Source organism: Oncorhynchus gorbuscha, linkage group LG04, assembly GCF_021184085.1.
Source record: "Oncorhynchus gorbuscha isolate QuinsamMale2020 ecotype Even-year linkage group LG04, OgorEven_v1.0, whole genome shotgun sequence".
NCBI classification, from domain to species: Eukaryota; Metazoa; Chordata; class Actinopteri; order Salmoniformes; family Salmonidae; genus Oncorhynchus; species Oncorhynchus gorbuscha.
In genome coordinates this window covers 8504699-8528460 of record NC_060176.1, presented here as the reverse complement: position 1 = coordinate 8528460, position 23762 = coordinate 8504699, and the positions used below count along the sequence as shown (strand labels likewise).

General features: G+C 42.8%; 1 protein-coding gene across 2 annotated transcripts in view; it reads right to left on the bottom strand.

Annotated features, from left to right (window-relative positions):
- Nucleotides 1–385: 385 nt before the first annotated feature.
- The window catches only part of LOC124033596 (transcription initiation factor TFIID subunit 4-like), a 71782-nt gene continuing 48405 nt past the window's right edge, over nucleotides 386–23762 (bottom strand). Inside the window, exons 13-14 of one of the 2 annotated variants that reach the window (XM_046345676.1) lie at nucleotides 19324–19380; nucleotides 386–1736 (exon numbers count right to left, since the gene is read on the bottom strand). In XM_046345676.1, coding sequence (XP_046201632.1) covers nucleotides 1590–1736; nucleotides 19324–19380 — 204 coding nt within the window. In that variant the 3' untranslated portion in view covers nucleotides 386–1589. The remainder of the gene's footprint in view (nucleotides 1737–19323; nucleotides 19381–23762) is intronic. The other variant, XM_046345677.1, reaches the window with a different exon arrangement.

The following is a 23762-nucleotide window of genomic DNA, read 5'->3' as shown; positions in this document are numbered from 1 at the left end:
TCCTCCCCCTCTCGCAATCACTCAGAAGAGGGGTGGAGGGGGTGAGGGGGGGGGGGGATGACTTCACTTAATTATAGCCCCCAAATTAAACGGGGACAGGACATTAGAAACAGCTCTGGATATTCATGTTTATGTTGTGTGACTGTTTATGTTAGATATATAAACCGGATTGTTGTAGTTTGGTTCTTCTCCGCAGAAAGCAGAGGGTCGAGGGCTCGCTAACCAATCAGGGTAAAACATAGTGAAAGAGGTTGGCACTGCACTCAAGGACCAGAAGTAATGCTTTTATTTAGTTATTTCTGCCTTCTTATACTGGGTGCATTAATGTTCTCTTTCTGCAGCAGATTGCAACTAAGCGAATGATGTGAAGATACAACCCAACAAGCAGGTTATTAAAATGACCAATTGACATTCAGAAGATTTTTTAAATGTTTTATTCATCATATTCACAGAATAACAGCAGTAATCAGGGAATATCGAGGGGAGTTTGAATAGGTCAACATTTCTTTCTCTGAGAATGTAAAATATTTTTGGTTACAGAATAACTGTGTTTATGACAATGTATAACCCCGTATTGGAGAAATGTGATAATCGGGCTGTTCTTTAACCATTTTCAACAGGAGACTATTATTTTATAAAAACATAATTCATCTTAATTAACAACAGACAGTTAGTCAGACGGGAGTAAGTCAACATGCTCTGGTCCTGTCGATGTGGATGTTGGTTCATGTATCAGAGATATATTCCCATCATCTTCCCTGTATTAGCTTACTGAGGTCTCCAATGTGGTGCATTAGATACATGTCCCAAACAGGGATAATGTAGAACAGATTATTTCTGTTAAGGAGGTCTGGTATTAAGAATACAACAATAATACCCCCAAAACAACAACTCCAATCCTTGGATAATTGATAAACAAACTAACAAACCACCATCCCCTCTCTTCATAGAAATAGAATCCCTAGAACATTGACTTGAATGGGGATTGTATTTCTCTGCCTCACACCATGGTATTGGCTCATGTCTCTAATCTAAAGGGAGACTTCAGAAGGACTCATCTTCATCCACTTTATAGACGAATAAGCATGAGGACAACGTAATGGTTCAGAGGACGGCCTGCACACTGTGTACCAGGCCCACCATAGAACTCTTCCTAAATAATATGAGGACAACAACACAGAGCCAATCAGAGTACAGAGCCAATCAAACATCTGGTTCTTGACTAATGAATACCAATACTGCAGAGCATGTGGCCATGCAATTCATCAATGTTCAGTAGAAACAGAAGAGAAACAGTCCACGGGGTGTGTAAACCTGTTGTGTGTGAACATCCCATTCTGGGCATCTAATATGTACACCTTAGTACTCCTACTGGGGTTGGTGAGTAATTACAATTGACATGCATCTCAACAGTGTGGTCCTAAAACATGTTTTTAGGGCGACCGGGCGGATAAAAAAATTGAGAGGGAAATCGAACAATGTTTGTTTTATTTGTTAGTTTTGTTTCAGAATTGATTGTGTAGGTATATATTTCGTCCTCCTACAGCAGGTTAAAGAAAACGACAGAAGCTAACTAGCAGTTGGAAACTTTATAGGGGGGGCTCCGGTCTTACCTCGGTCCCTGACGGCGTGGCCCCTGGCGAGTTCACCTTGCGTTTCTTCCGAGGTCCGATGGCAGCTAGCGCGGTCAGGTTCGCGTCTCGTTGCCTCACCAGGGCCATTTCCTGTTGCTGCATCTGAGGGAGACAAAGAACCAGGCACACGTTAGCTTAGCATTACTAGCTCAGCATGACCTTCAGTTACATGGGTCAACAGATTACATGGGGGTAACGATTCAGAGACATTGGTGAGGTGTGGGAATGTGCGAAGCAAACCTATTTATTAGTTATCTTACTGTACTTGTTGTTTAGATCTACTGGTCTATTGTACATCTACCCTCTATCATAACCAACTGTAACTATTTGACCAACTCTCAGCTGGTAGTAAAGGCATGACCAAAATGATTTGTCAGGGAAAATTGATTTTTGTCCCATCTGCCAAAGCAGACTAAGGTGTTACATATCATAAATGGATGAACACAATGGACATCATCAGTAGCAGAGGCATGTCTGTGCGCACAGAACAGGTCTATTGCTGAGAAATTACATTTTAATGTCCATCCCTCCAATAAATGACCCATCTCTCTCCCTCCCTCGCCAAACTCAGAGAGAGACAAAATGGCAGCATGTTGTCGGGGATTAGCAGCGTTCATGTCTGTGAGTCTGAGTGGTGAGCGGTGCTGCATGGTCACATGCCTCATTGTGATTTTTCAGTATGTGATGTGTAAAGGGGAAGCAGTGGTGAGGCGCTGCCTGAGGTAATGTCATGTCTGACCTGGGGGCTAAGAGGGAGAAGGGCTGAGGGGGGGAGGGGAGCGTTGTCTGACCTGGGGGCTGAGAGGGAGAAGGGCTGAGGGGAGGGAGGGGAGCGTTGTCTGACATGGGGGCTGAGAGGGAGAAGGGCTGAGGGGAGGGAGGGGAGCGTTGTCTGACATGGGGGCTGAGAGGGAGAAGGGCTGAGGGGAGGGAGGGGAGCGTTGTCTGACATGGGGGCTGAGAGGGAGAAGGGCTGAGGGGAGGGAGGGGAGCGTTGTCTGACATGGGGGCTGAGAGGGAGAAGGGCTGAGGGGAGGGAGGGGAGCGTTGTCTGACATGGGGGCTGAGAGGGAGAAGGGCTGAGGGGAAGGAGGGGAGCATTGTCTGACCTGGGGGCTGAGAGGGAGAAGGGCTGAGGGGAGGGAGGGGAGCGTTGCTGGGAGCTGGCGTTTCTGCTGCATGGGGCTGGGGCAGGGCGGACGTGTGAGAGCCTGGGGTCATGGTAGCACAGAGGGCGTCAGTTCCTCTCCCCCACACCCACGTGCCTATCCTATCAACTCCAGTCACAGCCACAGCACGGAGGGGAGAAACGCCTGCCTGCCCAGTGACCAGGGGGAGAGGCCTGGGACGAAGTGAATAGAGACAATCAATGTGTTCTTTCATGTCTTTCATGTTCTTTTATGTTATCTAAGATCGTGTGTGTGTATGTGTGTGTGTGAGAGTGTGTACATGCATGCGTGTTGTCTGATAAGGGGAAATGTCATGTTGCTTTCAGATGGTGCTCTGTTTCAGCTGTTATAGGCAGCCAAGCTATATGGAGAAGGTGCTTTTTGTATCCTTGTACGCAATACCTTTGAAATGTTTGAATCCTTCTTGATGTAATGTGATTTGTTGATTCAATTTAAGTATTTAAACTGTGCGTGTGCACGTGTGTATGTGCATGTTGTCTGATCAGAGGAAATGTTGCTTTCAGATGGTGCTCTATAAAAGGTTGCATTGGTTTACAAAAACCTGATCCAAAATGTGCATGCAGTTGTCTCTGAATCTTAAAAAGCCCCAGGCAAAGCATGCCCTTTAGGGTGTTGCCACTTCACATTTATCAAGGCAAAACCGTTGAAAAATTCAAAGCACACTGACAACATAAACTAGGATAAACTTGGAGACAGGAAAAACTGCAATAATAACCAGACAGAAATCCACCCAAACTTTACTGCTGCTACTGTGCATTTTCCATCACATTAAAGTATTGTAGCCGTTTTACAGGGCTGTGTGATGTAAGCAACACGGGGTCCTGAGGAGAGGAGCAGTTCCACCACTGTTCCACCACGGCTCCCAAACACCCATAAACACGTAACCAGATGACAGGTTCAGGAAGTGATTCCAGGGAGTGTTTGGGTGTGAATTAAAGCAGAACTATACAAATGAGAAAATCCAGTGGAAAGGAAGGAGACAGCTGGATAAACTAGCTATTATGGCTAAAGATTTCCATTACACAGTTTGGGTACAGATATCAGATGGAACTCTGCAATCAATGTTAACCCTGTTAAGCTTGGTCACACACAGAAAGCTCTGAAGGCTTGACCTCAAAGGATTCTGCTGCCTCCATGGAGAGAGAGAGGGACTGGGTCTGCTGGGGTCTGTGTGTCTATGTGTGTGTGTGTGTGTGTGTGTTAGGGGTCTGGGTCCTGCTATCTCTCTGATGGCACCATGATGCTGGGATGCATCTCTACCCTGCCTGGCAGTTGGCACCAGGCGTGGGCTCACACAGCCTGCAGCGTTCTACCCTGCCTGTTCTGTCTTTCAGATTTATGACTGTATGATAAATGCAGACCTCATTTCACCATCTGCAACCCTCCTCAACCCCAACCCTCCCTCCTCCAGTCTGCATTTCCCCTCACTGGAGACTGAGGCCATAATGATGCTGGGAGAAGAGACTGATTCCAATCTGATCTGAGGCCTGCTGCCATAGTGCTTCTATAACTCTACATAAGATGACTGCAAACCTGGGCTGCATCTGAAATGACAAACTATTTCCTATACAGCGCAGTGCACTACTTTTGATCAGAGCACTATGAGTCCAGGTCAAAACTAAGGTGTGGATGGATTTGACCTTACTGGCACCATATTCCCTATATAGTGCACTACGTTTTCCCTGTATAATGCCCTCCATGTAACCAGGTCAAACGTAGTGCCGTTTATAGGCCTAGGTTGGCCTTTTGGACACACCCCTGGGCGGGGCCTGTGTACTGTGTATTATTGACTCGTCTAACCTATGGATGAGAAGCCTCAACTAGACTACCACCAAGGTCGCTGAAATACTGGAGTCTGCAGCTCAAAACAATAGAATAAAATAACCAATAACCAACAAACATATATTTGCCAGGTTCGATCAATGCCTGCGCTTAAGTATTTGGTTCTCCCTAAGTCTCTTAAAACCAGTTCCTGCAGTCTGCCCGCATGCCCTTTGGAAACAGGGAAGGAGACTTGTAAACTCAGATTATTTACAAAGGTCAGGAGAAGTAGAACATTGCTTAGATGTGATGCAAAAATCCCCCGATAGAATCTCCAATCAATGTGTTTGCCCAATAATCAGGCTACACTTCCTATAACTAGAAGTCTGGTTTCAATACACAAACAGCAATGTTAACACCTTTAACATCATAACTGGAAAAGCATTCAGTAAATGGATTGAGTGAAGTGAAGAAACAGTCAATATCAGAAGAGTGGATATGTTTTTGTCTTTTATAGGCCAATTCTGTCCCATTTGTTGGCTGAGGTTTTCCCATGCTTATTTACTTGGTTGTTCCTTTTTCAGAATTATTTACAGCAGTAAAAAACTCAGTCAGGGCTATGCCCTAAATGTTTCACAAAAAATTCAGCCCTTCAAGTGTCAAACCCACACAAAAACCTATGCACAGTTATTTGTCTCCTCACAAGGAAAGAACACGATGTCCATGTTCTCTACATGATGCAAAAATGTCTGAAACAGGGAAAGGCAGACAGCAATCAGATAAACCCTACATACACAGAGGAGTCAGTTCCATAAGTCACGATGTCCAACCTGACGTTTTCTATCTGTGCAGTTCGCTTGGTAACAAAGGCTTCTACCCCCTGGCCTGGGGGACTAGCTGCTCGCCTCGCAGCCCCCCAGACGCTTACAGACAGATGTCCTTGGTGGAGCAGAACGCAGAGCAGAGAGGAGGCAGGGCAGGCAGGGCTGACGTCACAGATGGCTGTGGGGCTGTGGAGGAGAGGAGAAGGGGGCTCTCTGCCCTCTAAAAGGGCCCAGGATAAAGGCAGGGCAGGGGGCCTCTGCTGATCTCTACCCCCAGCCCAGACCTGGTCTGAGGGCCGAGGGGGCACAGCAGGGGAACTCGCCAGGGGCCAAAACAACCCATATAATAACCTATATATTGTATTCTGAGGGTGTGTGTGCACGCATGTGTGTGTGCGCGTGCCTGGGTACGTGCATTAACCTCCTACTTATGCAGCTACCTAAATCCATGCATTTGATTTCATTACTTGACACCCGCACAGCAGACTTTTTTTTAGTAACTATATGAGGCAGTCTGTCTCTCCGTTCTATGAACATCTGTGAGCTGTAAGGCCTTTTCTCATTTAAAATGCCTGGTAGTTAAGCAAGGGGAGTCTAAGCTAAATCGCCAATCAGATCTCCAACCTCATCTCAACTCAGTAGACATCCAATATGACTGGGCCAATCTGCTATGTCTCCCCATGTTTCAGCTCTGACCTACTGATGTGGGGGCTGTGTTTGGTAGAGCTAAAGTACAGCTGTGGTATACAGGTTGATTTAAAGGGGCAATCTGCAGTTCAAACGATAACAAAACAGGCACCCAACCACTAGCCCTATTTGGTAAAAGACCAAGTCCATATTATGGCAAGAACAGCTCAAAAAAGAAAAGTGAAATGACAGTCCATCATTACTTTAAGACATGAAGGTCAGTGCAGAGGATAAGTTCATCAGAGATTACCAGCGTCAGAAATTGAAGCACAAATAAATGCTTCACATAGTTCAAGTAACAGACACATCTCAACATCAACTGTTCAGAGGAGACTGCGTGAATCAGGCCTTCATGGTCAATTTTCTGTAAAGAAAACACTACTAAAGGACACCAAGAAACACGAGCATTGGACTTCAGACTGGTGAAAATCTGTCTTTTGGTCTGATGAGTAAAAATGTGAGATTTTTGGTTCCAACCGGCGTGTCTACGTGAGACGCAGAGTAGGTGAACGGATGATCAACGGATGATCACTGCATGTGTGGTTGCCACCGTGAAGTATGGAGGAGGAGGTGTGATGGCGTTGGGGTGCTTTGCTGGTGACACTGTCTGTGATTTATTTAGAATTCAAGGCACACTTAACCAGCATGGCTACCACAGCATACTGCAGCGATACGCCATCCCATCTGATTTGCGCTTAGTGTGACTATCATTTGTTTTTCAACAGGACAATGACCCAACACACCTCCAGGCTGTGTAAGGGCTATTTGACCAAGAAGGAGAGTGATGGAGTGCTGCATCAGATGACCCGGCCTCCACAATCACCCAAACTCAAACCAATTGAAATGGTTTGGGATGAGTTGGACCGCAGAGTGAAGGAAAATCAGCAAACAATTTCTCAGCATATGTGGGAACTCCTTCACGACTATTGGAAAGCATTCCTGATGAAGCTGGTTGAGAGAATGCCAAGGGTGGCTACTTTGAAAAATATTAAATATATTTTGATTTGTTTAACACTTTTTTGGTTACTACATGATTCCATATGTGTTATGTCATAGTTTTGATGTCTTCATTATTATTATACAATGTAGAAAATAACAAAGAATTAAGAAAAACCCTTGAAGGAGTAGGTATGTCCAAACTTTTGACTGGTACTGTATATTCTTCAAAAGTCGTTGTACCTTCAGAAAGTATTCAGACCCCTTGACTTATTCCACATTTTGTTTTGTTACAGCCTGAATTCAAAATTGATTAAATAGATGTTTTTCTTACCCATCTACACACAACACCCCATAATTGTTGTTGGCTGACCCACTGGCCTAACCCACTGGCTCCAGGTCATCTATAATTATTTGCTAAGTAAAGCCCAGCCTTATCTCAGCTCACTGGTCACCATAGCAGCACCCACGCGTAGCACGCACTCCAGCAGGTATATTTCACTGGTCACCCCCAAAGTCAATTCCTACTATGGCCGCCTTTCCATCCAGTTCTCTGGTGCCAATGACTGGAACGAACTGCAAAAATCACTGAAACTGGAGACTCATATCTCTCTTACTAACTTTAAGCACCAGCTGTCAGAGCAGCTCACAGATCACTGTACCTGTACATAGCCCATCAGTAAATAGCCCATCCAACTACCTCATCCCCATACTGTTATTTATTTATTTTGCTCCCTTGCACCACAGTATCTCTACTTGCACATTCATCTTCTGCACATCTATCACTGGAGTGTTTAATTGCTATATTGTAATTATTTCGCCACTATGGCCTATTTATTGCCTTACCTCCCTAATTTGCGCACACAGTATATAGACTTTTTTTACTGTATTATTGACTGTATGTTTGTTTATTCCATGTGTAACTCTGTGTTGTTGCTTGTCTCGCACTGCTTTGCTATATCTTGGCCAGGTCGCAGTTGTAAATGAGAACTTGTTCTCAACTAGCCTACCTGGTTAAATAAAGGTGAAATAAAATGACTAAGTGAAAACATGCTTTCAGAAATGTTTGCAAATTTATTGACAATGAAATACAGAAATATCTCATTCATATAGAGTAATTATCCACACCCCTTTGCTATGACACTCCAAATTGAGCTCAGGTTCATCCAATTTCCTTTGAAGTGTCGCTACAACATGACTGGAGTCTATCTGTGGCCATTTCAATTGTTTGGCCATGGTTTAGAAAGAAACACACCTGTCCATATAACGTCCGACAGCTGACAGTGCATGTCAGAGCAGAAACTATACCATGAAGTCCAAGGGACTGTCCTTAGATCTCTGAGATATAATTGTGATGAGGCATACATCTGGGGAAAAAATATGGAACTACCCAGACTTTGCCTAGAGCTGTCCCTCTGACCAAACTGAGCAACTGGGCAGGAATGACCTTGGTCATGGAGTCTCTACAGCACATTATGGGAGAGACAGAAGCCACTCCTGAGAAAAAGGCACATGACAGCACGCCTGGAGTTTGCGAAAAGGCATGTGAAAGGCAAAATATTCTGTGGTCTGATAAGACAAAAATGTAACTCTTTGGCCTGAATACAAAAGGATAGTTTTGGATAAAACCAGGCGCAGCTCATGACCCGCCGAACGCCATCCCTACCGTGAAACATGGTGGTGGCAGCATCATGCTATGGGGATGCCTTTCAGCGGCAGGGACTGGGAGACTGATAAGGATAGAGGAAACAATGAATGGAGTCAAATACAGGTAAATCCTTGATGAGAACCTGCTTCAGAGTGCAAACAACCTTAGACTGGGGTGAAGATTTACATTCCAACAGGACAATGACCCCAAGCATATAGCCAAAACAACACTGGAATGGCTTCAGAACAAGAATGTTAAAGTCCTTCAGTGTCCCAGCCAATGCCCAGACTTGAATCCCATTGAAAATATGTGGAAAGACTTGAAGATTGCTGTTCACTGCTACTCCCCATCTAACTTAACAGAGCTTGAGAAAATCTTAAAGGAAGAATGGGAGAAAATCCCCAAATCCAGATGTGAAAAGCTAATAGACATACCCAAGACTGTATTTGACGCCGAAGGCACTTCTACAAAGTATTGGCTCAGGGGTGTGAATACTGATGTAAATGAGATATTTCTGGAAAATATGTTTTCACTTTGTCATTATAGGGTATTGTGTGTAGATGGGTGGGAAAAAGAAAAAAAAAGGTATTCAATTTTGAATTCAGGCTGTAACACAACAAAATGTGGAATAAGTCAAGGGTATGAATACTTTCTGAAGGCACTGTAAATAATCTATTTAAAAGTCAAAAATGGATGTAGCAATCTCAGATTGTCCCTTTAACTGAACTGGATTTGGATACAAATGATCCTAAATAGATACAGGAAAGAAAATAAATAATAACGTCTTTCAATTTTTGTTTTTACAAATGTCTTATGCACCACAATATGTATTTATTCTGAGTAAACACACATACTGTAGGTAGGTATGAGTCACTGCATTAACCAAGGATTATACATGGACATGCTTATGTCGATGAATACATTCATGTACAGTGATTAATACCACATTGAGGAATTTCAGTCGTGTTTTTCTTCCCCATAAAATCAAGAGATGAAGAAAGCATCTGTTTGCAGCCATACTTATTATACGTATACGTTACCTATGGAAATGAACCCTAGTTACAGTCTCAGCATGTTCTATTTTCTCCTGAGCTGGATGGATACGTCACAACTATTTCCAGAGCCAACAACCAATTATTCAGCGCCATGAGCCCTCCCCGGAGCTAAGGTCATTATGTGAGGGCCACTATCATGACCCTACGGTTTGTATTTATTTGCAACTTATTTGCAGAAATTAAACCGTGTATAAAGACTGTGTATATAAAATTGGTTGTGTATAAAACACACTCCAAAACCCATCCACAGAGATAGTATTTTAATTCCTTAGAATAACATTTGTAGAATATTTTTTAAAGAATAGGAGTTTTTAAACAGAGGAACCCAGAAATCACCGATAAGCATATTCAAGCAGCAGCATTATAAGGAAGCACCAGGAAAGCGGTGATCATTAAAAATAATGCTTATCTAAGGGAAATGTCCAACTTGAAATGTTCTTCTTTCACATTGTCTCCCTTTACATGCGACCGTGCTTGTGCTAGCAGTCTTCTCTCTCCCTCTCTCTCTCTTTTTAAAGAGATTCGGTGCTCATCACCTTTCTATTGATCACGTATCATTTGCATCTAGGAAAAGATGTGAACTCAGATATTCAAGAGGACGAGGACGATCGCAATGATTTATTCATTTCTAAATCAAAAAAGTGGAAGGTAGATGAGAAGAGAGAGAATCTTCACAGGGAAGCAGAGAGAGAGAGAATCTTCACAGGGAAGCAGGGAGAGAGAGAGAATCTTCACAGGGAAGCAGAGAGAGAGAGAGAATTTTCACAGGGAAGCAGAGAGAGAGAGAGAGAGAATCTTCACAGGGAAGCAGGGAGAGAGAGAGAATCTTCACAGGGAAGCAGGGAGAGAGAGAGAATCTTCACAGGGAAGCAGAGAGAGAGAGAATCTTCACAGAGAAGCAGGGAGAGAGAGAGAATTTTCACGGGGAAGCAGAGAGAGAGAGAGAATTTTCACAGGGAAGCAGGGAGAGAGAGAGAATTTTCACAGGGAAGCAGGGAGAGAGAGAGAATCTTCACAGGGAAGCAGGGAGAGAGAGAGAATCTTCACAGGGAAGCAGGGAGAGAGAGAGAATATTCAGGGGGAAGCAGGGAGAGAGAGATAATCTTCACAGGGAAGCAGGGAGAGAGAGAGAATCTTCACGGGGAAGCAGGGAGAGAGAGAGAATCTTTGCAGGGAAGCAGGGGGGAAGCAGAGAGAGAGAGAGAATCTTTGCAGGGAAGCAGGGAGAGAGAGAGAATCTTCACGGGGAAGCAGGGAGAGAGAGAGAATCTTCACAGGGAAGCAGGGAGAAAGAGAGAATCTTCACGGGGAAGCAGGGAGAGAGAGAAGGCAGGCATGCAGCGGAGGGGAGAGGAGACTGCAGGGCTCTGAGGCTGGGCTCTTCTTTCACACTAGCCTCCAGGCACATGGTGTGCAAGTCCTGCTAATTACCAAGGTGAATCATGCTGCTGCTCTCTAATTAGCCAACATGACAATCTAATGGAAACATGCGGGCAGAGCTGGCACACTTAGAGAATCAACTCACAAAGAAAGACCCCTCTCTTTTACACTACCCTCCTCTTCCTTCCCCTGTGAAGTTCTATACAAATTACATTTCTCAAATAAAAAGGGGGCAGGCTGGTTGAGCTATTGTTCTCCAGTGCAGGTACAGTTTATAAAGGAAAGAGGTTAAGAGAATATGAGGTAGTCTGGCCGGTCAGGATTTAGCTCTTCTTCTCTCCTCTGTGTGTGTGGTGTTTGTTCCCTAATTGAAACGTGTCCTCAAATCTGCCTCCTCTCCTCTCCCTGTTATCCCGGGAACGGAGGGAGGCTGGCTGGCACCCCGCCACGAGCGTAGCTCAGCGTACCCAATTCCCCTGTCGCTGGAGTCCCAAGGAGTGCTACAGCGCACAAAGAAAAAGTGCTCCTACAGGCTTCTTTTGCAAGAGAAGACGAGCCGCAATCTCCTTTTTTTGTTGTTTTCCTTCTCATTACAGGACTTTGTAATATTCCAAAACACACAGGAACACCAAAGGTATTTTTAAAAGCCTGGTGATTTTTTTTCTTTATAATATGTCTTGAGGAAAAAAAGAAAGGGAAAAAAACTGAAAGAAGTTGAAACTCCAGACAACAAAGCAACAAATAAATAAATAAAATATTGCTAGTGTGGACTAGGCTGTGCATGTTGAGGAGTTCATCAAAACAGATGAAATAATTAAATGAACAATTAAATAGCCCCACTTTGATCTTTCAAACAACACTGATGAAACACTTCAACCATGGGAAATATTTGAGAAGACGTGTGGATATCAGATATTTGCAAGTATCTACAAACACATTTGTAATAACCACTAAGAGGTTAGAGGTACTTAACCTCACTGTTTTTCCTGTAGTAGAACACAATCTTCCATGTACAGAGACTCTCAAAGAGCATATTTTAAAAGCCAAACGTAAAAGTTCAATGAAACGGAGAGATTTACTGCCATGTGTTGGTCCTTACAGTATATCACCAAATGTCAGCACTCTGTTAACTAGCCCAAACTGGCTTCATAATCATAGTGATTATTCTGACAGGCTTTAGCCCTGAGCATGCCTAACAGCGAGCGCTCTACAATGGGTACGATGACGGGTTCTGTGGGGCCACGTGATGAGAGGCCGTGGACCACAGATAAAACAGACACAAAAGCACTAATAAACGCATGGCACTGTAGCCTTGTCCTCTGACACCTCTGACAATAGAGGAGAAATAGCGCTGCATGACGGGGCCTGTTGCACAAGCACCTTTACAGGCAAAATGTGACCTGGTCATCTGTGGGGGATGCTGGGAAATCATGAACATGTGTCTTAGAGCCAATGATGTCTTGGAGCACATTGGTTACATCCAGAGGTTATAATTAAAATAAGTTGGCTAAATCTACAATATCTCTTGATGGAGGTGGGAAGAGAAAAATGTAAAAATGTTGACCAGTGTTTCTGTCATGTTGATGCTACTGACTCCAAGTCAATCCAGTAATACACTATGTGGATGTATGTAGATGTTTATGCATCCGGCTAGGACATACTGTACATATAGCGCCTCTTGCTTTTAATTGGTGCCATACAAGGTTGAGAGTTGAGTGAGGGCAGAATTCATTGCTGCGTGGATCAAGACATTTCATGATCAATCCTGGTGTGCAAACGAGGCAAGAAAAAACTCCCTCTGAACGCCTGAGGAGGAAAAATATTTGAGGAAAATTATTCTAACAAAAAAACTGAGAGATTCCCATTGGACAGCTTTCAGTTTCACACGGGTCTGAAATCACTCTGAGGTAAAGTGGAGCAATGCTGCAAGGACACAGATCCGACTGGCTGGATGAGAAGAGAGAGGAAGGGAAGACAGGGGCTCCCACATCTTACCCACTCACCCCCCCCCCCCCACCCCCCCATCCCCCCCTCTGGCCTGGAACGGCCCTGCTCGTGATGCTGATATGGGGGTGTCATTCAGAGCAACCAAGAGCTGTCTTAACAACAGTCTCACTGACAGTCCTTATAGTCAAACACATAAACTGTATAGTGATATGCCTCTAAATACTCTAGCTATGTTCAATTCTTGTGGAGGATCATCTTTATGTAAAACTCCAGTCTTGGATAGCAGCTGGGCGTGCAGGCTTTCATTCCAGCCCTGCAATAACACACCTGCTTAGCTAATCATGTCCAGACTGAAGACCATGATTAGTTGATTATATAAAATCAGGTGTGTTTGAGGAAGGAACAAAAGACAGGCTTCTGTGTCCAACTGTCCATCGCCTGATATTCCTCTGCAACAACATGTCACCTGATGATGCCAAAGTTCACCTCTTTCAATTCCTATTTTGCCAGGAAGTTTATCATAGGTTTATCAAGCTGTGATAAGTCTGTAATCCATTTTACAACCATTTCAATTATCTATATGTTTCTTTTAGTGGCAAACCTGAAGCAAAAAGCTTTGCACTCAGCCTTGGCATTGCATGTGGCGTATAAAATATAATTGGGCTTTTTCAATAACACATTTACCATGAATTATTTATGGTTTTCGACAAATTAGATTCTGAAGCCATGGCCCGAAACATCAATGACCTGCATTTCTTAGCTGGTTTGATCAAGAATGTAATTAGGAGGATAAGGGCCATCATCAAAATAAAAGCCTGTCCTTACAAAGGCAACAAATTCTAGGGAAACCATTTATCCCAATCAGCTGACAGACGTTTGACCGGCTCCTCCCAACCAATCATAGGCTAAAGAGCTGAGCGACCTCTTAGTTGTGTTCTCAAAGCCAGAACCATCCCACTGGGAACAAACTGATTGAATAAACGTTGTTTCAATTGTCAACATATTGTGATGTGGAATCTATGTGGAAAATAAAAATACATTGAATTTGAAAAACGTCATCAACTCTTATTTTGAGGGTAACATTTCAACCACAGGATTATGTCATCATGGTAACCAAATTGCAACATAGACAAACCTTGTATAAAATATATAGAATTTGTACCTTTAAAACTACGTCAGATCTTCAACATTATATCCACTTTCAGACAAAAAACTATAGGCTGGGCAGCACCTCCTACTAGAGAATTGATCTATCTACAGGTACCCTTTGGTCTCCCTTCCAGGGTTTTAACTGAGCCCAGCCCTGATAAACTTTGATATTTGTCACTGACTTTTACCAATGTGATATCATGAGAACGATTGTTGAGAGATCTCCACTTAAAAACAAAACAGATTCACTGTTGCTATCGAAGTCATTCCAAAGGGCAGGTTTAACAGAGCAAAATAAACATGACCAAATCAGTTAAAGAATAGGACTAAATCAAATCAAACTTTATTTAAAGTGCTTTTCAAGTTTGATTTGATTTAGTCCTTTTCTTTCACTTAGATTTTTGGTTGAGATGGAGATGTAAATCCAACATATCAATTATTCATTGGTTGTCACGGCTCTCGTCGTAATGAGGATCGGACCTAAACGCAGTGTGGTAAGTGTTCATGATTATTAACCAAAACACTTGAACAAAATAAAGTGAAGAAAAAAACAAAACAGTTCTGTAAAGGTGCATAAACTATACAGAAAACAACTACCCACAAAACACAGGTGGGAAAAAGGCTGCCTAAATATGATTCCCAATCAGAGACAACGATAGACAGCTGGCCCTGATTGAGAACCATAGCCAGCCAAAACATATAAATAAAGAAACTAGAATGCCCACCCTAGTCACACCCTGACCTAACCAAAATAGAGAATAAAAAGCCTCTCTATGGCCAGGGCGTGACATTTGTAGACAAACTGGAATTAAAGCCAGGCTACATCAGCGGCACAGAGAAGAAACTATCCAACAGGAGATAAATCTCCTTCAAATGTTATTATGTGATTGCATTGACAAGCAAACACATTTCAATATCACTTCTGAAATACAATACATTTAGCCTATTAACTTGTTGACAAGTTAACAAATGATACAGTATGCTGAATTCCCATCCCCCCCCCCAAAAAAAAAGTTAAAGAATGGGATTAAGCCGGTGGTTCAGATGAAACTATCCAAGCAGTAGATACATCTCCTTCAAATGTTGATGTTGTTTGCGTTGTCAACCAACCACAACTCAAAATTACTGTTGTAATACTGTTGTAATAGCCTAAATATATTTAAATATCATAAAATGAGTAACACATCCATGGCCTCATTGAGGTTACTGTAACTAAAAATGTCTTCTTATGTATTCATTAAAATAATGCATAGGTCGCTGCAGGTTTGTGGAGATTTTTACAATTGCTTTAATAATGTCGAAGAGTATTGATCACTTGCACCATATATTTTGTATGTAATTTCAAATGCAGCCCAGGTTGTTTGGTTCTGCACAGTGATAACACATTAATCGGTTGTATTAATACAAAACAAAATATCTGACATTGTATTCCCTTTTAAACTTAGTTGTGCTTTTAAATGGTTGAACAGTGATACTGTACTTTGGGTGACAACTAAAAATAAGACATTGTTTTTCCATTGGAATTTGGTTGTGCTTTTAGATGGTTGAAAGCAGAGTGATACCACATTGGAAAATCAATTAACTTTTGGCTGTCTTTTTGACTGGGTGAATATAGGTTGTAATCTCCTTGATCAACATCTCGACCAAATATTACCAAGTTATCCACGTTGAAATGATGTGATGTGCCCAGTGGGATGTGAGGTCCTGGGGATGATGAGTTTAGACCAGAGAGTCTTCCTCTCTCCTCTCCCTGCCTCCAGATGGAGTTCTGATGATGAATCTATGGCCGCAGTGTGTCTGTGTGTCTGACACTGTGATGTATGTAGGCCTGGTCCACTCTCCCCCCCACCCCTCTCTCACTGCCTCACCTCCTGCCTCAGTGGGATTTCAGACAGAGCACACAGACCAGACCAAAAAATAAAGAAATGAGGAATACTCGTTTTGGCCATTGATTTTCACTGGGGGCATTTCTAAAATAGCCCATCTGACCTTTTGGGCGAATGTTTCTGAATGGAGGAAACAGGGGCGCTACACACGTTTGGCCTTATGCCTTTTGCTATCTGCCTGGGCGGTACTGAAGGCTGACGGGGAAGGGGGATGGATTAGGTTGAGGTGGAAACTGGAGAGGTCTTATAGAGGCCACATGGGGCCAAGGCTGCCATCACACTACCAGAGTAGTGTGTTTCTATCATCCACTCTGACTGGGTGTAATTCACCTGTAAGCACCTCAATAAAGTTCCCCAACACTTCCCTGTTCCCTCCCCATATACCACACCTGCCTTTACAAACAAATCAGCGCCAACTCAATTTCAAACACATTTCTTGGAACAAGTATATAACTGTCATAGAAAATTATTTTCGGAAAGAGGGTTGGCAGGATTGTCCCCCCATCCATCAGTCACCTGGAAGAGCAGCTCAGCCTCATTATCCTGATGACATTTGTGCAGATGTGCTGAACAAGGAGCCGCCACCGACAGACTCCCTCTGCGGTAACCGTGGTGACACAAACAGCTAGCTCTGTCCCCTTGAGCCAGTCAGGTGATGAAAACCAGAGAGGCACAGGACTGAGAAACGACAGCCATTAAGCAAAAGAGAGAAGGGGGGGGTGAAAAAACGTAGAAAAAAAATTCCCCCTGTACTGGTGTCATCCCTGACTGTCGCACTGTACATTACATAAAGTAACAATTTCACCCCCCAACCCCCCTCCCTCTGCTCCTTCTGAAATTCTAAAATGAAAATGAGAATGTGCGCGTGCCACGTTTCTTTCTCAGAAGATAATCTGGCTCCATCCAGATGATGAGCGGCCTGCCACTTAACGGGGAGGAGATCCACTTTGATCACACCATCCCGGGGGCGAACCTATCGCAGCACAGCCTATTACACTGCCTCATTTGCATATGCAGCTAGGGCTTATGGGGAGGCTGAGATCTAGTCTCAAGGTTCTAAACGAATGAACAGAGCCAATGAAAGGCATCCCTTCACCACACGCTGGTGTGGTGGTAGTGTAAGATCTCTTTACAGAGAGCAGAGTGGAGAGGAGAGAAGATCCCCATTCTAATGTCCATAGCATACCACTTGGAATGCATGTCCAATACATTGCTTCATACTAAGTGGTACACTAGTATGGACACAATTGAAATGGGGCTAAGCAGCTCTATGTTGCTAGAGATCTATCATGGTCTACAGTGCCTTCAGAAAGTATTCACACTCCTTAACCTTTTCCACGTTCTGTTGTGTTACATCGTAAATTTAAAATGTATTAAATTGATATTTATTTGGTTACTGGCCTACACACGATAGCCCATAGTGTGAAAGTGTAATTATGCTTTTAGAATATAATTTTTTACACACGAAAAGCTGAAATGTCTTGAGTCAATAAGTATTCAACCCCTTCGTTATGGTAAGCCTAAATAAGTTCAGGAGTAAAAATTGCATACAATAATAGTGTTTAACATGATTTTGGAATGACTACCTCATCTCTGTAACCCACACTTACAATTATCTGTAAGATCCGTCAGTCAAGCAGTGCATTTCAAACACAGATTAAACCACAAAGACCAATGAGAGGAAGGAAACCAATCAGGGATTTCACCATGAGGCCAATGGCGACTTTATAACAGTTACAGAGTTAAGTCGCTCTGGATAAGAGCGTCTGCTAAATGACTTAAATGTAAATGTAAATGTAATGGCTGTGATAGGAGAAAACTGAGGATGGATCAACAACATTGTAGTTACTCCTAAATATTAACCTAATTTATAGAGTGAAAAGAAGGAAGCATGTACAGAATAAAAAATATTCCAAAGGCACTAAAGTAATACCGCAAAAAATGTGGCAAAGCAATTAACATTTTGTCCTGAATACAAAATGTTATGTTTGCTGCAAATCCAATACAACACATTACTGACTACCACTCTCCATATTTCCAAGCATTGTGGTGGCTGCATCATGTTATGGGTATGCTTGTAATTGCTAAGGACTTGTGAGTTTTTCAGGATAAAAAATAAATAAAATAGAGCTAAGCACAGGCAAAATCCTAGAGGAAATCTGGTTCAGTCTGCTTTCCACCAGACACTGGGAGATTAATTCACCTTTCAGTAGGACAATAACGTAAAACACAAGGCCAAATCTACACTGGAGTTGCTTACCAAGAAGACAGTGACTGAGAGCCAAGTTAAACTTTTGACTTAAATCTACTTGAAAATCTATGGCAAGACCTGAAAATGGTTCTAAAGCAATGATCAATAACCAATTTGACAGAGCTTTGAGAATTTTGAAAATAATAATCGGAAATTGTTGCGCAATTAAGGTGTGGAAAGCTCTTAGAGACTTACTCAGAAAGACTCACAGCTGTAATCTCTGTCAGGTGCTTCTACAAAGTATTGAGTCATGGGTGAGAATACTTATGTAAATTAGATATTTCTGTATTTAATTTTCAATACATTTGAAAACTATTCTAAAAACCCGTTTTCACTTTTGTCATTATTGGATATTGTGTGCAGATGGATGAGAAAAACATTATATTTAATCAATTTTGAATTCAGGCTGTAACAACAAAATGTGGAATAAGTCAAGGGGTATGAATACTTTCTGAAGACACTGTAGCTGTACAATTTAACAAATAAGCACAGTAGCTTCCTACTTTATTTTTTATATTTCCCATTTGTGCACCTACAGTGCCAAAGCCATTTCAAAGTTTTAAACCAAAATGTATACATAACTGTGACAGTAAACATTTTTCGATCAGCTTTTACAATGCAAATGGCTCTACAGAAAGTGCTATGGTGAATATTAAACCGGTACTCACAACACTGATAGGCTCCCCAATCTATCTCTTTGAAAGAGCCATGCACAATGAACAGCAGTCTCCAAAATGTTATCGGGAGCCAGAAAAGAGAGAGAGAGAGAAAAGAGGAGGAGGATCTCTTTGGTGTGGTGTCTCTGTTCTATAACCACTTTTCCAAACGAGGCAGACATAAATCAGCACAAATAATTCCTACAACTTTTTAAGTCAGACCTTTAAATGGCATTACATATGTAGCGAGGCATGAAACATTTATATGTTGAAGTCTTGGGAAAATGTCAAGGGTAATGATCTCCAGCACAGCGCTTACCTCCTTAGCTTTTTGTTTCAGCCGAGCCTGCTCTGGGTCCTCTTGCCTGGAGCGACTCTGCAGAATTGGGGGGGGGAGAGGACACAGGTTAACAGCTGGTTTAAGGACCCCCTCATCTGTTGCAGCCAGCACAAAAATAGTACAAAATGGGAACAGGATACAAGGTGTCAAGGACATCGTATTTGGATTCATAGAAGTGCAATTGAGCGCCCAAGGCCAGTGCCCTTTAAACCTGCGCCAAATCCCGCCGTAAATAAGCTGCTGGAGGGAGATTCTAATCAAAAGAGGTTATTAAAAATTCTGCACGAGCCAGCAGAGCACACAGGGCCGGGAGAATGTGCTCAAACTCAGAAAGTCGCTGGCACTCTGTCCCTCTTTTGTACCAGTGCCATTGCTGTGTGTGTGTGTGTGTGTGTGTGTGTGTGTGTGTGTGTGTGTGTGTGTGTGTGTGTGTGTGTGTGTGTGTGTGTGTGTGTGTGCGTGCGTGCGTGCGTGCGTGCGTGCGTGCGTGCGTGCGTGCGTGCGTGCGTATCTCTCTGGAATCAGGACCACAGTACTGGAGCGCCACTGTAATTAGTCAGTGAGAGCTGAGCTGCCTGTGCAGCTTGTACCTGTCTGTGTGAGCTGTTAACCACAGGGCTTCCAATTAACCATACAGGGACTCTTCTAAAAGCTCACTGTTAGTGGCATCCTGCCAGATCACCACACTAACACAGTACTAGCCTACTGTAGCTATCAGCGACGCAGTGTACTTTTCCTATGAGTCTATGAAAGAAAGATAGATACACTTTTTAATTCCCCCCCAGTTTTATTGTACAACGTTTCGACCTGTAGGTCTTCGTCTATACTATGGTAATACAGGCAGCTAACAGTGCTGCCCCCTGCCATAGCAATGGGAATAATTCTATTAAAAAATGACTTCCTGTTTAACTAGCATAAATGAATTTAGCTTGAATGAAGGTTAGGTATATGACTAGTAATGGTCCAATGTGTCTTTAACATTGCCTAACCTCTCTAAGAGCATGGTCATCCCAGTGGTGTTAAAGACTACTTCATTAATATCTCTGAACGTGATGCTCCTCCCGATGTTTCTTTTTTCTACTATAAGCAATCAAATGCTATTTGCCTTCAGTGGTGCTGGAAAGCAAGAGTCTAGCTACCCGTGCCCTGGCTCCCTCCCTCCATCCCGCCTTCATGAACAGATGCAGTCGTCTTGCCCTGCTCCTTGCTAATTGGCTTTAAATATATCAGGCGGTTCACGTGCTGGTCGGTGTCTCAACTAAAACGACTGCATTTCCCCTCCAGTCGGCCGGAGCATCCCTGAAGACCTGAGTCATATTTTAAATGGACAGAGGAGTGGGAGCGGAGGAGGGGATTATTTTAGTAGATTCTTATTTGAGAGGTCAAATTATAAGGGAGCCCCAGCGTGGAGCCTGGTCGTCAACGGGGAGAAAACAGGTACAAAGACAGACTGTTTACAAAGGGCCATGGTGGTACTGATATACTTTATATCACCTCTGTCAGCCCAGCTGTCCTGATCTCTCTCTCTCTCTCTCTCTCTCTCTCTCTCTCTCTCTCTCTCTCTCTCTCTCTCTCTCTCTCTCTCTCTCTCTCTCTCTCTCTCTCTCTCTCTCTCTCTCTCTCTCTCTCTCTCTCTCTCTCTCTCTCTCTCTCTCTCTCTCTCTCTCTCTCTCTCTCTCTCTCTCTCTCTCTCTCTCTCTCTCTCTCTCTCTCTCTCATAACAGTACAGTGGCTGGGTGCTGGATCCTCCCTCACTATACTGTTTGAATACATCAGTTAGAGAGTGAAATATACTGTAGGAAGTGTATAGGTGAAATGGACAAGTCAGATTAATTAATGTGCCACCATCCTATTACATAATAATGAGGCCAGACAACACATATTGCATATTAGCTATACAGTTATACTAAAGATTTTGTGTTTAGTAAAACTTACTGTCATATACTCCTTCTAAAGACACTTACAGTTAGGCCCTGAGATTGCATCTTTTTAAAATAACAAAATAAAACTTGGTGCTTAACAGCTTTGCTGTCAAGGCAGTAGTTTCCTAATTACCAACTATAACAGCGGCAAGGCGGGTCATTGTTCATCAGTCTGAATGTTTCTAATGTCCTGCATGGCAGGCAGGGCCAGACCATAACAATGCTGTTAACACAGGGAAGTGATAATGCAATCAGCTGTGGGACATTGTCTCTGTTGAAGATGTATTAAATGAAGCAAGCTTCTCTCTAATGTCTCACCGTGGGGCATTTCCCTTCAAAACACATTCTATTGGTGGTGACAGTATTGGACCTTCGCATCATACTGTATGTCTAATGAATTATGTACCTGTCTTATTTGATAGATTGTATGAAGTATGTGAGAACTTATTCAAGTCATTTCACAATCTTATAGAAGTTAAGTGTGTGCAAGAAGTGTTTACACCAGTCTCAACAGCCTGAGTGTGACTGGATGGACACACATGAGTGTGCAGAGACTGCCAAGATGCAATTCATCTGTTCTGAGACTCTGTAAGGCTATCTGAGGCTCTCCTGCCCACTACTGTTGAAGCTGGTTCTCCTGAGTACTGAGATGGCTGACATGACACGCTTTTAGCTCTGGGCGTGTCAGCGGGTATGTGAGGAGGATCAGATCAGAGCAATGTATAGAGTTCCACAGTGGTTCCTCTGCTTGTTGTGTTGGGGACAATGAGAGGACAAAGGAGCCCTAGAGCGAGGGGGCGGGAGAACACACAGAGATCACACTACGGAGGGCGCACTCGGTTTCATCTGTTAGCTAGGGCCTGGGCAGGAACAGCGAGGACACCACACTGCCCTAGACACTGACAAGGAACACACACCACACCACAGCTAAACACTACCCTACACACTACCTTACACACCACCTAACACACCACCTCGCACACAAGTAACACACACAATAGCAACAGAGCTACAGTCCCTACTAGAGGTCGACCGATTATTATTTTTCAACGCCGATACTGATTATTGGAGGACCATAAAAGCCGATACCCGATTAATCGGCCGATTTTAGAAAAATATATATATATTTTTTTTGTAATAATGACAATTACAACAATACTGAATGAACACTTATTTTAACTTAATATAATACATCAATAAAATCAATTTAGCCTCAAGTAAATAATGAAACATGTTCAATTTGGTTTAAATAACGCAAAAACAAAGTGTTGGAGAAGAAAGTAAAAGTGCAATATGTTCCATGTAAAATATGTGCCATGTAAGAAATCTAACGTTTCAGTTCCTTGCTCAGAACATGAGAACATATGAAAGGTGTTGGTTCCTTTGAACGTGAGTCTTCAATATTCCCAGGTAAGAGGTTTTAGGTTGTTGTTATTATAGGAATTATAGGACTAATTTCCCTCTATAACATTTGTATTTCATTAACCTTTGACTATTGGATGTTCTTATAGGCACTTTAGTATTGCCAGTGTAACAGTATAGCTTCAGTCCCTCTCCTCGCTCCTCCCTGGCCTCGAACCAGCAACACAACTACAATTAGCGTGCGCTAACTAGCTAGCCATTTCACTTCGGTTACACGAGCCTCATCTCGGGAGTTGATAGGCTTGAAGTCATAAACAGAGCAATGCTTGACGCACAACAAAGAGCTGCTGGCAAAACGTACAAAAGTGCTGTTTGAATGAATGTTTACGCACCTGCTTCTGCCTACCACCGCTCAGTCAGACACTTGTATGCTCAGTCAGATTATATGCAACGCAGGACACGCTAGATAATATCTAGTAATATCATCAACCATGTGTACTAGTGATTATGATTGATTGTTTTTTATAAGATAAGTTTAATGCTAGCTAGCAACTTACCTTGGTTTACTGCATTCGCGTAACTCCTTGTGGAGTGCAACGAGAGAGGCAGGTCGTTATTGCATTGGACTAGTTAAGGTTGCAAGATTGGATCCCCCAAGCTGACAAGGTGAAAATCTGTCGTTCTGCCCCTGAACAAGGCAGTTAACCCACTGTTCCTAGGCCGTCATTGAAAATAAGAATGTGTTCTTAACTGACTTACCTAGTTAAATAAAGATTAAATAAAGGTATAAAAAATTGTAAAATCGGCGCCTAAAATACAGATTTCCGATTGTTGTGAAAACTTGAAATCGGCCCTAATTAATCGGCCATTCAGATGAATCAGTAAACCTCTAGTCCCTACACTGGACTTCATGGTGTATGAGGTAGGCTTAGAAATGGGGAAACTGAAACTGGTAAGATTTCAGCGTATTGCTAAATTGGGCTAAATCAAATCAAATCAAATGTATTTATATAGCCCTTCTCAAAATATCTCAAAGTGCTGTACAGAAAACCAGACTAAAACCCCAAACAGCAAGCAATGCAGGTGTAGAAGCACGGGATAAGGATGGAATGTGAAAACAGTTCCATGACTGTG